Source organism: Mus musculus, chromosome 5, assembly GCF_000001635.26.
Source record: "Mus musculus strain C57BL/6J chromosome 5, GRCm38.p6 C57BL/6J".
NCBI classification, from domain to species: domain Eukaryota; kingdom Metazoa; phylum Chordata; class Mammalia; order Rodentia; family Muridae; genus Mus; species Mus musculus.
Window position 1 is genome coordinate 148,223,985 of NC_000071.6, and position 13,917 is coordinate 148,237,901.

At 45.2% G+C, this 13,917-nt stretch overlaps 1 protein-coding gene across 4 annotated transcripts in view; it reads left to right on the forward strand.

Moving 5' to 3' along the window:
- The window catches only part of Mtus2 (microtubule associated tumor suppressor candidate 2), a 358,791-nt gene that overhangs the window by 266,710 nt on the left and 78,164 nt on the right, over positions 1–13,917 (forward strand). For all 4 annotated transcript variants that reach the window (XM_011241018.3, NM_029920.7, NM_001359503.1 and 1 more), the window contains 2 exons: positions 7,753–7,851; positions 12,282–12,493. In XM_011241018.3, coding sequence (XP_011239320.1) covers positions 7,753–7,851; positions 12,282–12,493 — 311 coding nt within the window. The remainder of the gene's footprint in view (positions 1–7,752; positions 7,852–12,281; positions 12,494–13,917) is intronic.

The following is a 13,917-nucleotide window of genomic DNA, read 5'->3' on the forward strand; positions in this document are numbered from 1 at the left end:
GCAGCAAAAGGTGGTAATATAACGTTCGAAGGGGGGAAATGCGCAAAATTTAAATATGGGGAAGGTCTGCTCTGCACGATGAAGGGAAAGCTCTTACATGTCAGGGAGAGAGAAATGGGCTTGCAATTAGGTCACTGCTGAGCAGAGACACATTGCTGTGCAGTCAGGGATCGCATGCCTGGCTTGTCAGTGCCGGCGGGGCGTGGGCCTGGAGAACGTTCTCGCATGCACGGTCCCGTGGGAGCACGGTATGAGTGGGCATGTAGCTGGCATGTAGCGGGCACTTGCAGCCTACCTAGCAACACGGAAGATGAGCAGACTTGAGCTTTCGGAGAGAAACCACTCTCACTGTCCCCAGTCATCTTCTGAGAGCATCTACTCATGCCCATACATCACACCCTTGCCCAGGTTATCCCTCCTGCAGAGCATGCTGGGATAGTTCCCTGCTAAGCTGCAGCCCAGGGGGCCAGCGAACTCCAGGTCGCTCCCAAATGGAAATCAATCAGAGGTGTTCCCCCCCCACACGCCCCTCCCTGCAGATATTTGGGGGGGGGGTCTGTTGTTCCCTTCCCTGTCTTCAGTAGACCAAATTGGTGCCCAAGTACAGTGAAGTTTTAATTTCTGGATGTCTTATGAGGTCACGGTTTACGTGATCGCCAGAGTAAGTGGTGTTTTCGTCAAACTAGAGACAAGCAGAGCCCATTTCAGGGGACACTTAGACCTAAATGCCCTGTTTTATAAACAAGGGTGTCACTCTCCCAGCCACAGGGGCGAGGGCGTTGACTATAACAAATTGCCCGGCTATTTTCTTTTCTTTTCTTGTTTGTTTGTTTGTTGTTTGTTTGTTTGTTTTATTAGATATTTTCTTCATTTATATTTCAAATGCTATCCCAAAAGTTCCCTATACCCTACCCGCCCTGTTCCCCTACCCACCCACTCCCACTTCTTGGCCCTGGCATTCCCCTGTTCTGGGGCATATAAAGTTTGCACTACCAAGGGGCTCTCTTCCCAGTGATGGCTGACTAGGCCATCTTCTGCTACATATGCAGCTAGAGACACCAGCTCTGGGGCTCTGGAGCTACTGGTTAGTTCATATTGTTGTTCCACCTATAGGATTGCAGACTCCTTCAGCTCCTTGGGTACTTTCTCTAGCTCCTCCATTGGGGGCCCTGTGTTCCATCTTATAGATGACTGTGAGCATCCACTTCTGTACTTGCCAGGCACTGGCATAGCCTCATATGAGACAGCTATATCAGGGTCCCTTAATCAAAATCTTGCTGGCATATGCAACAGTGTCTGGGTTTGGTGGATGATTATGGGATGGATCCCTGGGTGGGGTAGTCTCTGGATAGTCCATCCTTCCGTCTTAGCTCCAAACTTTGTCTCTGTAACTCCTTTCATGGGTATTTTGTTCCCTATTCTAAGGAGGAATGAAGTATCCGCCCACTGGTTTTCCCTCTTCGTGATTTCTTGTGTTTTGCAAATTATATCTTGGGTGTTCTATGTTTCTGGGCTAATATCCACTTATCAGTGAGTGCATATCTAATGACTTCTTTTGTGATTGGTTTACCTCACTCAGGATGATATCCTCCAGATACATCCATTTGTCCAAGAATGTCATAAATCCGTTGTTTTTAATAGCTGAGTAGTACTCCATTGTGTAAATGTACCACAATTTCTGTATCCATTCTTCTGTTGAGGGACATCTGGGTTCTTTCCAGCTTCTGGCTATTATAAATAAGGCTGCTATGAACATAGTGGAGCATGTGTTCTTATTACCAGTTGGAACTTCTTCTGGGTATATGCCCAGGAGAGGTATTGCTGGATCTTCCGGTAGTATTATGTCCAATTTTCTGAGGAACCTCCAGACTGACTTCCAGAGTGGTTGTACAAGCTTGCAATCCCACCAGCAGTGGAGGAGTGTTCCTCTTTCTCCAAATCCTCGCCAGCATTTGCTGTCACCTGAATTTTTTATCTTAGCCATTCTGACTGGTGTGAGGTGGAATCTCAAGGTTGTTTTGATTTGCATTTCCCTGATGATTAAGGATGTTGAACATTTTTTTCAGGTGCTTCTCAGTCATTTGGTATTCCTCAGTTGAGAATTCTTTGTTAGCTCTGAACCCCATTTTTAATGGGGGTATTTGAATTTCTGGAGTCCAGTTTCTTGAGCTCTTTGTATATATATTGTATATATATATTAATATATTGGATATTAATTCCCTATCAGATTTAGGATTGGTAAAAATCCTTTCCCAATCTGTTGGTGGACTTTTTGTCTTATTGACAGTGTCTTTTGCCTTACAGAAGTTTTGCAATTTTATGAGGTCCCCTTTGTCAATTCTTGATCTTATAGCACAAGCCATTGCTGTTCTGTTTAGGAATTTTTCCCCTGTGCCCATATCTTCGAGGCTTTCCCCCACTTTCTCCTCTATTAATTTCAGTGTCTCTGGTCTTATGTGGAGGTCTTTGATCCACTTAGACTTGAGCTTTTGTACAAGGAGATAAGAAAGGATCAATTCGCATTCTTCTACATGATAACCGCCAGTTGTGCCAGCACCATTTGTTGAAAATGCTGTCTTTTTTTCCACTGGGTGGTTTTAGCTCCCTTGTCAAAGATCAAGTGACCATAGGTGTGTGGATTCATTTCTGGGTCTTCAATTCTATTCCATTGATCTACCTGTCTGTCACTGTACCAGTACCGTGCAGTTTTTATCACAATTGCTCTGTAGTACAGCTTAATGTCAGGCATGGTGATTCCATCAGAGGTTCCTTTATTGTTGAGAATAGTTTTTGATATCCTAGGGTTTTTTATTTTTCCATATGAATTTGCAAACTGCCCTTTCTATCTCAGTGAAGAATTGAGTTGGAATTTTGATGGGGATTGCATTGAATCTGTAGATTGCTTTCGGCAGGATAGCCATTTTTACTATATTGATCCTGCCAATCCATGAACATGGGAGATCTTTCCATCTTCTGAGATCTTCTTCAATTTCTTTCTTCAACTTTCTTTGAAGTTCTTATCATACAGATCTTTCACTTCCTTAGTTAGAGTCACACCAAGGTATTTTATATTATTTGTGACTATTGTGAAGGGTGTTGTTTCCCTAATTTCTTTCTCAGTTCATTTATCATTTGTGTAGAGAAAGGCCATTGATTTATTTGAGTTAATTTTATATCCAGCTACTGCACTGAAGCTGTTTATCAGGTTTAGAAGTTCTCTGGTGGAATTTTTGGGGTCACTTATATATACTATCATATCATCTGCAAATAGTAATATTTTTACTTCTTCCTTTCCAATTTGTATCCCCTTGATGTCCTTTTGTTGTCAAATTGCTCTGGCTAGAACTTCAAGTACAATATTGAATAGGTAGGGCGAGAGTGGACAGCCTTGTCTAGTCCCTGATTTTAGTGGGATTGCTTCAAGTTTCTCTTCATTTAGTTTGATGTTGGCTACTGGTTTTCTGTAGATTGCTTTTATCATGTTTAGGTATGGGCCTTAAATTCCTGATCTTTCCAAAACTTTTATCATGAAGGGGTGTTGGATTTTGTCAAATGCTATCTCAGCATCTAACGAGATGATCATGTGGTTTTTGTCTTTGAGTTTGTTTATATACTGGATTACGTTGATGGATTTCCGTATATTAAACCATCCCTGCATCCCTGGGATGAAACCTACTTGGTCAGGATGGATGATCGTTTTGATGTGTTCTTGGATTCGGTTTGCGAATGTTTTATTGAGTATTTTTGCATCGATATTCATAAGGGAAATTGGTATGAAGTTCTCTTTCTTTGTTGGATCTTTGTGTGCTTTAGGTATCAGAGTAATTGTGGCCTCATAGAATGAATTGGGTAGAGTACCTTCTGTTTCTATTTTGTAGAATAGTTTGAGAAGAGTTGGAATTAGGTCATCTTTGAAGGTCTGATAGAACTCTGCACTAAACTCATCTGGTCCTGGGCTGTTTTTGGTTGGAAGACTATTGATGACTGCTTCTATTTCTTTAGGGGAAATGGGACTGTTTAGATCATTAATCTGATCCTGATTTAACTTTGGTATCAGGTATCTGCCTAGGAAGTTGTCCATTTCATCCAGGTTTTCTAGTATTGTTGAGTATATTCTTTTGTAGTAGGATCTGATGATGTTTTAGATTTCCTCAGGTTCTGTTGTTATGTCTCCTTTTTCATTTTTGATTTTGTTAATTAGGATAATGTCCCTGTGCCCTCTAGTTAGTCTGGCTAAGGGTTTATCTATCTTGTTGATTTTCTCAAAGAACCAGCTCCTGGTTTGGTTGATTCTTTGAACAGTTCTTTTTGTTTCCACTTGGTTGATTTCACCCCTGAGTTTGATTATTTCCTGCAGTCTACTCCTCTTGGGTGAATTTGCTTCCTTTAGTTCTAGAGCTTCTAGGTGTGCTGTCAGGTTGCTAATGTATGCTCTCTCTAGTTTCTTTTTGGAGGCCCTCAGGGATATGAGTTTTCTTCTTAGGACTGCCTTCATTGTGTCCCATAAGTTTGGGTATGTAGTGGCTTCATTTTCATTAAACTCTAGAAAGTCTTTAATTTCTTTCTTTATTTCATCCTTGCCAAGGAATCATTGAGTAGAGTGTTGTTCAGTTTCCACGTGAATGTTGGCTTTTTATTATTTATGTTGTTATTGAAGATCAGCCTTAGTCCGTGGTGATCAGATAGGATGCATGGGATAATTTCAATATTTTTGTATATGTTGAGGCCTGTTTTGTGACCAATTATATGGTCAATTTTGGAGGAGGTACCATGAGGTGCTGAGAAGAAGGTATATCCTTTTGTTTTAGGATAAAATGTTCTGTAGATATCTGTTAAGTCCATTTGTTTTATAATTTCTGTTAGTGTCCATGTGTCTCTGTTTAGTTTCTGTTTCCAGGATCTGTCCATTGGTGAGAGTGGGGTGTTGAATTCTCCCACTATTATTGTGTGAGGTGCAATGTGTGCTTTGAGCTTTACTAAAATTTCTTTAACGAATGTGGCTGCCCTTGTATTTGAAGCATAGATATTCAGAATTGAGAGTTCATCTTGGTAGATTTTAACTTTGATGAATATGAAGTGCCCTTCCTTGTCTTTTTTGATAACTTTGGGTTGGAAGTCAATTTTATTCAATATTAGAATGGCTACTCCAGCTTGCTTCTTTGGACCATTTGCTTGGAAAATTGTTTTCCAGCCTTTCACTCTGAGGTAGTGTCTGTCCTTTTCCCTGAGGTGGGTTTCCTGTAAGCAACAAAATGTTGGGTCCTGTTTGTGTAGCCAGTCTATTAGTCTATGTCTCTTTATTGGGGAATTGAGTCCATTGATGTTAAGAGAAATTAAAGAAAAGTAGTTGTTGCTTCCTGTTATTTTTATTGTTAAAGTTGGGATTCTGTTCTTGCAGCTGTCTTCTTTTAGGTTTGTTGAAGGATTACTTTCTTGCTTTTTCTAGGGTGTAGTTTCCATCTTTGTGTTGGTGTTTTCCCTTTATTATCCTTTGAAGAGCTGGATTCATGGAAAGATATTGTGTGAATTTGGTTTTAGCATGGAATACTTTGGTTTCTCCATCTATGGTAATTGAGGGTTTTGCTGGGTATCGTAGCCTGGGCTGGCATTTGTGTTCTCTTAGGATCTGCATAACATCTGTCCAGGATCTTCTGGCTTTCATAGTCTCTGGTGAGAAGTCTGGTGTAATTCTAATAGGCCTGCCTTTATATGTTTGTCTTAGTCAGGGTTTCTATTCCTGCACAAACATTATGACCAAGAAGCAAGTTGGGGAGGAAAGGGTTTATTCAGCTTACAATTCCATACTGCTGTTTATCACCAAGGAAGTCAGGACTGGAACTCAAACAGGTCAGGAAGCAGGAGCTGATGCAGAGGCCATGGAGGGATGTTCTTTACTGGCTTGCTTCCTTTGGCTTGCTCAGCCTGCTCTCTTATAGAACCAAGACTACCAGCCCAGAGATGGTCCCACCCACAAGGGGCCTTTCCCCCTTGATCACTAATTGAGAAAATGCCCCACAGCAGGATCTTATGGAGGCATTTCCCCAACTGAAACTCCTTTATCTGTGATAACTCCAGCTGTATCATGTTGACACAAAACCAGCCAGTACAATGTTACTTGACCTTTTTCCCTTACTGCTTTTAATATTCTATCTTTAATTAGTGCATTTGTTGTTCTGATTATTATGTGTCAGGAGGAATTTCTTTTCTGCCCAGTCTATTTAGAGTTCTGTAGTTTTCTTGTATGTTCTTTCTTTAGGTTAGGGAAGTTTTCTTCTATAATTTTGTTGAAGATATTTGCTGGCCCTTTAAGTTGAAAATCTTCATTCTCATCTACTCCTATTATCCATAGGTTTGGTCTTCTCATTGTGTCCTGGATTTCCTGGATGTTTTGAGTTAGGATCTTTTTGCATTTTGTATTTTCTTTGATTGTTGTGCCAATGTTCTCTATGAAATCTTCTGCACCTGAGATTTTCTCTTTTATCTCTTGTATTCTGTTGCTGATGCTCACATCTATGGTTCCAGATTTCTTTCCTAGGGTTTCTATCTTTAGTGTTGTCTCACTTTGGGTTTTCTTTATTGTTTCTATTTCCCTTTTTAGATCTTGGATGGTTTTGTTCAATTCCATCACCTGTTTGGTTGTGTTTTCCTGTATTTCTTTAAGGACTTCTACCTCTTTAGCAGTGTTCTCCTGTATTTCTTTAAGTGAGTTGTTGTTTTGTTTTGGTTTGGTTTTGGTTTTTCGAGACAGGGTTTCTCTAGATAGCCCTGTCTGTCCTGGAACTCACTTTGTAGACCAGGCTGGCCTTGAACTCAGAAATCTGCCTGCCTCTGCCTCCCGAGTGCTGGAATTAAAGGCATGTACCACCATGCCCAGCTTTTAAATGAGTTTTTAAAGCCTTTCTTGATGTCCTCTACCAGCATCATGAGATATGATTTTAAATCTGAGTCTTGCTTTTCGGGTGTGTTGGGTTATTCAGGACTGGCTAATGTGGGAGTGCTGGGTTCTGATGATGGTGAGTGGTCTTGGTTTCTGTTAGTAAGATTCTTACATTTGCCTTTCGCCATCTGGTAATCTCTGGAGTTAGTTGTTTTAGTTGTCTCTGGTTGGAGCTTGTTTCTCCTGTGATTCCGTTAGCCTCTGTCAGCAGACTTGGGAGACTAGCTCTCTCCTCTGAGTTTCAGTGGTCAGAGCACTCTCTGCAGGCAAGCTCTCCTCTTGCAGGGAAGGTGCACAGATATCTGGCGTTCAGACCTGCCTCCTGGCTGAAGATGAAGGCCTGAAACAGGGCCTGTCCCAGAAGCTGTGTAGCTTCTGTAGTCCACACTCTTACCTGCGCAGACTAGTCTCAGAGGGATCTGGGAACCAAGATGGCTCCCCCACCTGCTCTGGTAGAGACCCCCCCTGGGCGGACACCACTCCTCTGGCGGGGAAGGTGCCCAGATGTCTGGAGCAGATGTCTGGAGCCTGAAATGGGGTCTGTCCCAGAAGCTGTGTCACTTCTGCCTGTCCCAGAAGCTGTGACGCTTCTGTAGTCTGCACTCTCACCTCTGCAGGCTGGTCTCCGTCTCTGAGGGATCCGGGACCCAAGATGGCTTCCCCAACCTGCTCTGGCAGAGCCCTCCCCGGCGGACACCTATTTTCTTGTTGTTCTGTTTCTCCTGTTACTACGTAGTCTTTTCCACAGCAGTTTGGGTTACAGCTCTGCATGTAACTAGTCTTTTCTTTCTTCTGTTCCTCTTTACCATCTACAGGAGCAAAGAAAGAATTGCAGAAAGATCCAGAAGCCAAAAAGCCCGCTGTTTCGTCTCCCAAGAGGACAGCTTCTGCTGCCACCAAACCTCACTCGCCAGGTACCTTCCACATGCAGTCTGTGCTGGGGGGTGAGAGCTGCATTTGAAGCTGAGTTCGTTCAGATGGTGTTGATGGATGTACACCAGCTTGACACACACACACACACAGGCTGGGTTTCCTCATTCCATATGAAAGGAACCTATAAAAACCAAGATGTTATGCTGGGCTGTGGGTGTGGGGGAATAAAGGGGAGAGGGAGAAAACCCGCATCCCAGAGTTCTGGTGCTCTGGGTGGGCAGACGAGGAGAATTGCCTCATGCTTTCCACACAGCCCATGGTGCGTGTCTGGCTGTGGGAAGCCATGGACCCCAGTTCAGCTGGTGATAGACAAGGGGCAGTCCTAGGCACCAGGTTCCCAGCTTCGGGCATCCCATACACCAGTGGACACCGCAGAAGAGTTGAGAATAGAATGAGGGCCCTGGGAGTGGCTCATCAGCCCCCAGGCTAAAGGGAGGAGAGGGCAGAGGGAGAGGGCACTGGGTGGTTCCCACGTGGGCGAGAGTCCTGGGTCTAGTCTGTGGCTGGAGCATACCCCTGGGAAGTTAGACATGGCAAGTTAGGGAAAACCTATCCCAGACCACCCAGTCCCAGCTTTTGGTCTGTGTGCTTGTCTGTCTTCTGTCTGTCTGTTCCTCATTTCCTCACCATCCCAGTCAGAGATAAGTTCTTGGAGGCTGTGCAAAGATTCATCAGTGACAAAGGCAACTTACAGGAGAAAGAGTTTCTTTCAGCTTATGATTCCAGAGGGATAAGAGTCCGCCATTTTGGGGTAGCAAGCAGCTAGCATGGTGGCCAACCCCTCCTGTAAGCAGAAAGCTTAGAGAGCAGACACTGAGGATAATAGGAGGCTTTGAAACCTCAAAGTCAACCCCTAGTGATGACTTCTTCCAGCAAGGCCACACCCCCTACGTCAGCAGCCCCTGAGGACCACAAGTGTTCAACTACATCAGCCTATGGTGAACATTCTCATTCAAAACACTGTACCCAGCTTACTAATTTCCCTGGTAATGGTCCTTTGAGGCCATTTGCCTAATGGAACTAAAGTCAGGCAGCTATGGTGTTTGTGGGTGATATGGCATGGATACCTGCACTCTTTTCTCTTTGCTAAATCAATACCTCAGTAGCTGGATGTGTGGGCTGGATGTAATTATATGCTTCACTTTGTAGAACTGGGCCAAATTTGTTTCATAGGGTAATTTGCCATTTGCCTTCTGGGTGGTAGCACATGCAGGTTTGGTTTCTCCATCCTTTCCAGTGCCTGCTGTGCTGGTTCATGCGGGAGGCCTCTACTCCACTTACCCATTGTTTATAAAGGGTCAGACACAGGACAGAGATGAGCATCGGGGTGAAAGGTCCTTAGCATGGGTGCCAGAAAAGCTCCCCCACCCCCCCACACCTCTCCCAGTGACAGCATCTCCCTTTTGCTTCCGAACACGCTCCGTAGGTTTGTCTAACCAGGGAAGAAGCTCTCTAGATCCTGTGTTTATGGGCACTTAGAAACATCAACATATCGGTGAAACTGATTACTTGCTCAGCCCCCAGCCACACACACCCCCTCCCCCCCGCTCAGAGGTCAAGGGTGATCCATTAAATTCAGGCAGAATGACAGTGAAATATCCCACAGGCCAATCAGATGGAGACGATTCCTCAAACAAGGTTTCCTCTTCCCGGTTAAAGAAAACCAACCAGCATGGCAGAAACTCCTGGCAAGCAGCTGCCGATACTAAGTAAGGAAATAGCGTTCCATCCCACAAAACCTTCTGAACTGTGTTTACTCTCTAAAACAAAACAAAACAAAAAATAAAGCTCTCTTCAAGTCCACAAAGAACTCTGCTCGTGTGCCCGTGGATCGCGCCTCTGTAAGGACAATGGCCAAGTCCATAAAGGACTTCTCCTTCAACTGAGAAGCCATCAAAGCTGCGTCTGGTCCTTGCTTCCACCTTGTTTACAAGTGTGAAGGTCACGGCCCCCTGTCACATTATCAACGTGCAGGCACCAGCACTGCTCCGTGTCCGTGTCCGATAAGCTTCCCAGATCTAATTAAATCACCCCGTTTCGTCCACAGCAATCCCCTGGGTAGTGACCGGATGGTGCGGATGAATTTTTAATACTCGCTTTCCATTTTCAAGCACCGTGTCCTCCCCAGCGCTCAGCCTTCGCACGCGAACAACTGTTGACGTTCACCTTTGAGCTGATGTCCAGTTACTGGCTTCTCCCTGGGGGATCAGCTGTCACATGTGGTTGTGGTCAGCATAGCGTCCTTCTGCCCTAACCTGATTCATGTAGTCGGTAGGATGGCTCGAAAGAAACTGACTGGGGTGAGATTCAGACACTGGGAGTTCAGATTCACCCCACACATGAGAGAAAAAGGGAGAACAGGAACCTTAGACCCTGTCTCTAGGGGCTCGCAGCAGTAATATCTCTCCTCTACTTCTCTGAGATTTTGAGGGAAACTGGTTTTTGTTTTTCACTACTGAGAATGCTATAGTGATGCACACGCAATTCAATATTGAGCTGTCTACAATGTGCGTGTACTTTTTCTGGGATAGAACATATTTTGATCACGTGAAGACAACTTTTGAGGTGCAATTCCGCCTGAGTCCCAGAAATTAAGGTATGTTGCCACCACAGCCTCTGATGACTTAAGTAAGAAAAGGATTAACATTATCATGTCTACACCTGAGTCACCTGTCAACAGATGGTGCCATTTATGTGTCACCTTGCTTTGTGTACCTCTGTGTACGACACTGCATTTGGGCTTTGCATCTTGTTCCCTGAGGTTTTAGAAAAGGGCAAAAATCAGAAGAGAAAGAAAGAGCCCCCAGAAGACTTTAGGTGACACAGGGACATCCGCCTGTACTCAGGGAAACTGTGTCTGAGACATCACATCATGACCACCTGCAGGCTCTCTGGCTACCTGTGGGGACAGCATGTCTCTGTGCCTCAGTGGAGGGATGGTGGTCTTGCGCGCGCCCTGACTCGCCAGCAAGAACGACACTGCAACAGGACCCATCTGCACACGTTTATTGGGAGAGCTTGATTGCAGAGGCGAAGAGACCCCAAGCCCAGAACTGATGCTGCTTATATAGGCCTAGGAGAGGCGTGTCTCACACCCAGATTGGTTATGCATGGGTTATGCTTACCACCTCATTTGCATGCCTACATCTGATTGGTTAACTTCTCTCTCATCTGATTGGTTAACTTGTCTCTCATCTGATTGGTTAATTCTCAAAATCTCATCTTGGCAAAAAACTTTACTGCCTATGTATGCGTGGTGGCCAACGGTAGCCAGCGCCACCCTGCAACGGCACATGTGGCTTCCCACATGGTGGTCCATAGGTACTTAGCCATGATGACCTTGTCTAGCATAAACTCTTGCCTGGGGCCGTTCCTTCCTCAAACTTCAGCCCCAAAGGCCCCTCTTCTGAACCTCCCTAACTCCGCCCCCCGGCCCCAGGCAAACTTCCGGGTTCATTCTGTAAGCTACCTTCCGGTTCATCAAGTGAGCTATGTCGCCTCCCATGTGCCTCACTGGAGCCTTGTGAGTAGTGTGGGGAAGGACAGTTTCTTTTACACAGCAATGGGAACAGAGGGTGACTTCCCACAGGTGGTGAACCACCTCACAACTCTGGAAAGATCACTCTACTCGCTATGTAATGAAGATTAGAAGCTGGATGCCGGTGGGAGCCTCAGACCAGATTGGTGGCTGTGGGCATGATATGAAGTCACATTGGGGGCCCCAAGACATTGGTGCAATGGGAACTAAGCCCCAGAAATAGATGTTATCACTTGACCTTGACGGTGAAGAACAAGGTCATGAGAGGAGCAGGAAAGGGCAGGGAGGGACTTGCAGCATGATTCTCTGATACTAAGGGAGGAGCCGCCATGCTCGCTGAAGCCCGACTTCTACAAGAGCTGATTCTCGATTGATTTCCCAGTAGACATTTCAGGGTGGTAAGGACATAAAATAGATTCAATAAAGAAAGTATAAAATGTAATGTGAAACCCGACAGCGTCCTCCTCCAATGCCGACTCTAACTGTAAGTTCATTATGAGGAAGCAGGCTGTGGGTCTGGCTGCTTTTGCTGTCCGATGCTTTTATTTACAAGGTTTTCATAATAATGTTTATAAATTGTTTAAATCCCTCTAAGGAACAAGAAAGAAAGAAAAACTTTCCAAGCAGGCCTTAAAGAAATGGAAGCTGAAAGAAATTTGGTGGTGTGTTTGTTACTGTTTTCTAAGCATAAACTTGGCACTTGAAACTGTGTAAACAAAATAAATAATTTAAGTCCCTGCCTATTTTGTCTGTTTAATACTTAAAATGACTAACCAGGGGCAGTCCCTTCCCTGTCCCATGGGCGTGGGGAGCTTCCGTGACAGAATGCAGTTGAACGGAATACCCCCAGTGACTCCCTTCCTTTCTTCACAGGGTACCCAAAGCAGAGGACCTCAGCTCCTCGAAATGAGTTCCCACCCAAGCCTGACCTGCAGGCCCGGGAGGCGGAGCGGCAGCTGGCCCAGCGACTGCGGGACAGGTGTGAGTGGCAGGCCAGGCAGCTGGGTCTGGCTCGAAGGGAGCTGAAGAAAGCCATCCAAGGCTTCGACGCCCTGGCTGTCTCTACTAAGCATTTCTTTGGAAAGGTGAGGCTGTGTCTGTGAATGTTTACGGGTGCTTGAACTAACGATGGGCGTTGGGAAGTGTGTGTGGTATTAGGGTTTGGGGCTAGAGTGGAGGCGTGTTGGTCCTGTGGAATCTCCTGCAGCATTCTAGAATATTCCAGGAGCCCAGACCTCGCCGGGAAAAAAAAAAAAAACTAGTCTAAAAAGAAGAATAAGTCACCTTGATTACCAAAGAGAAAGGTGGGCCGCAAAAGGAAGAAGAAATACAGAGGACTTGAAGAGCAGACATTGCTGCTGAGGGGAAATTTACCCAGGCAGGCCTGAGGGGCATCCTCCTCTGAGCCCTTCAGCATGGGCTCTAGAGGGCGCTCTCCGGATCACTGCTTCTCTAGAAATGCAGAATGCTGGTTCCTTGTCACTGGAGGGCTGGCGTCTGCTGGATGCGAAGGTTGTGTCCGAGGGTGAGAGGGAGGGTTTACTTTGGAGATTTGAAAATGATGCCATCCTTGGGGGTGGGGGGTGTGGAAGACAGGGAACGGGGTGGGTGATTGGGCAGGCAGGCGAGTGAAATGTCTTATGCTGACTGGCTCTCTCAGGAACTACTCTATGGGAATGGAGGCAGACATGAATTCTTTTTCCGAGGCCCCCCTTCCGCAGTACCTGGGCTATCACATTTCAGTGGGAGGTTTTGGAGGATCAGCCACACTCAAACCCTAGCAACCCAACCGGTGAGCGCTCTGAGCTCCCGTTTGTTGTTTGTTGGCCTCGTGGTGCCTAGAAACAGGAAGATGTAAAAGTACCGTATCAGTGCCTCCCCAGGAAGAAGGGGAAGTGCCTACCTCTCTAGCTAATTTCAGGTCAGTAAAACAGGACATTAAGTTCCACGGTGTACAGCATTTCTTCCTTGGTCACCTGAGCTGCACTGTACGGGGGTTCTGTGCCCTTCTGTCCTCTCCCTGCCCTCGTGTGCAGAAACCCAACCTGCTCGTTGTTCTCTCAGTCTTTTTGTTTGTTTGTTTGCTGAAAGCTGTTAGCACAGTCACCTGCCGATCTGTTGTTTTGGGGGGGTGGCCAGCTACATGGATAGCTGCTCAAATTCATTTGTACCAAGATTCCAGCCTCTTCCGAAACTAAGAACTGTCACACCAGCAACGAATGATCAATTTAGATTCCCCATGTTTTGGACTGGTGGTATTGGTGTCAACAAAGAGTTAACAAGTATCTACAGTCTATTCCTATACGAAAGATAAAAGTTACAAATGCATCTTTGAGATTTCGTGTCTCAAAACCATGACACTTCTAGGATGCTTGTCCTACAGAAGGAGTGGATAGTTTCCCTTTGGTTGTATACAGACTTTTCATGGACTGTCAAATCTTCAATAGAAAAGGAAATAAGGTGTGTGCTGAACCTTGAGCTACAGTTACACTGTGACACTACCTGCCTA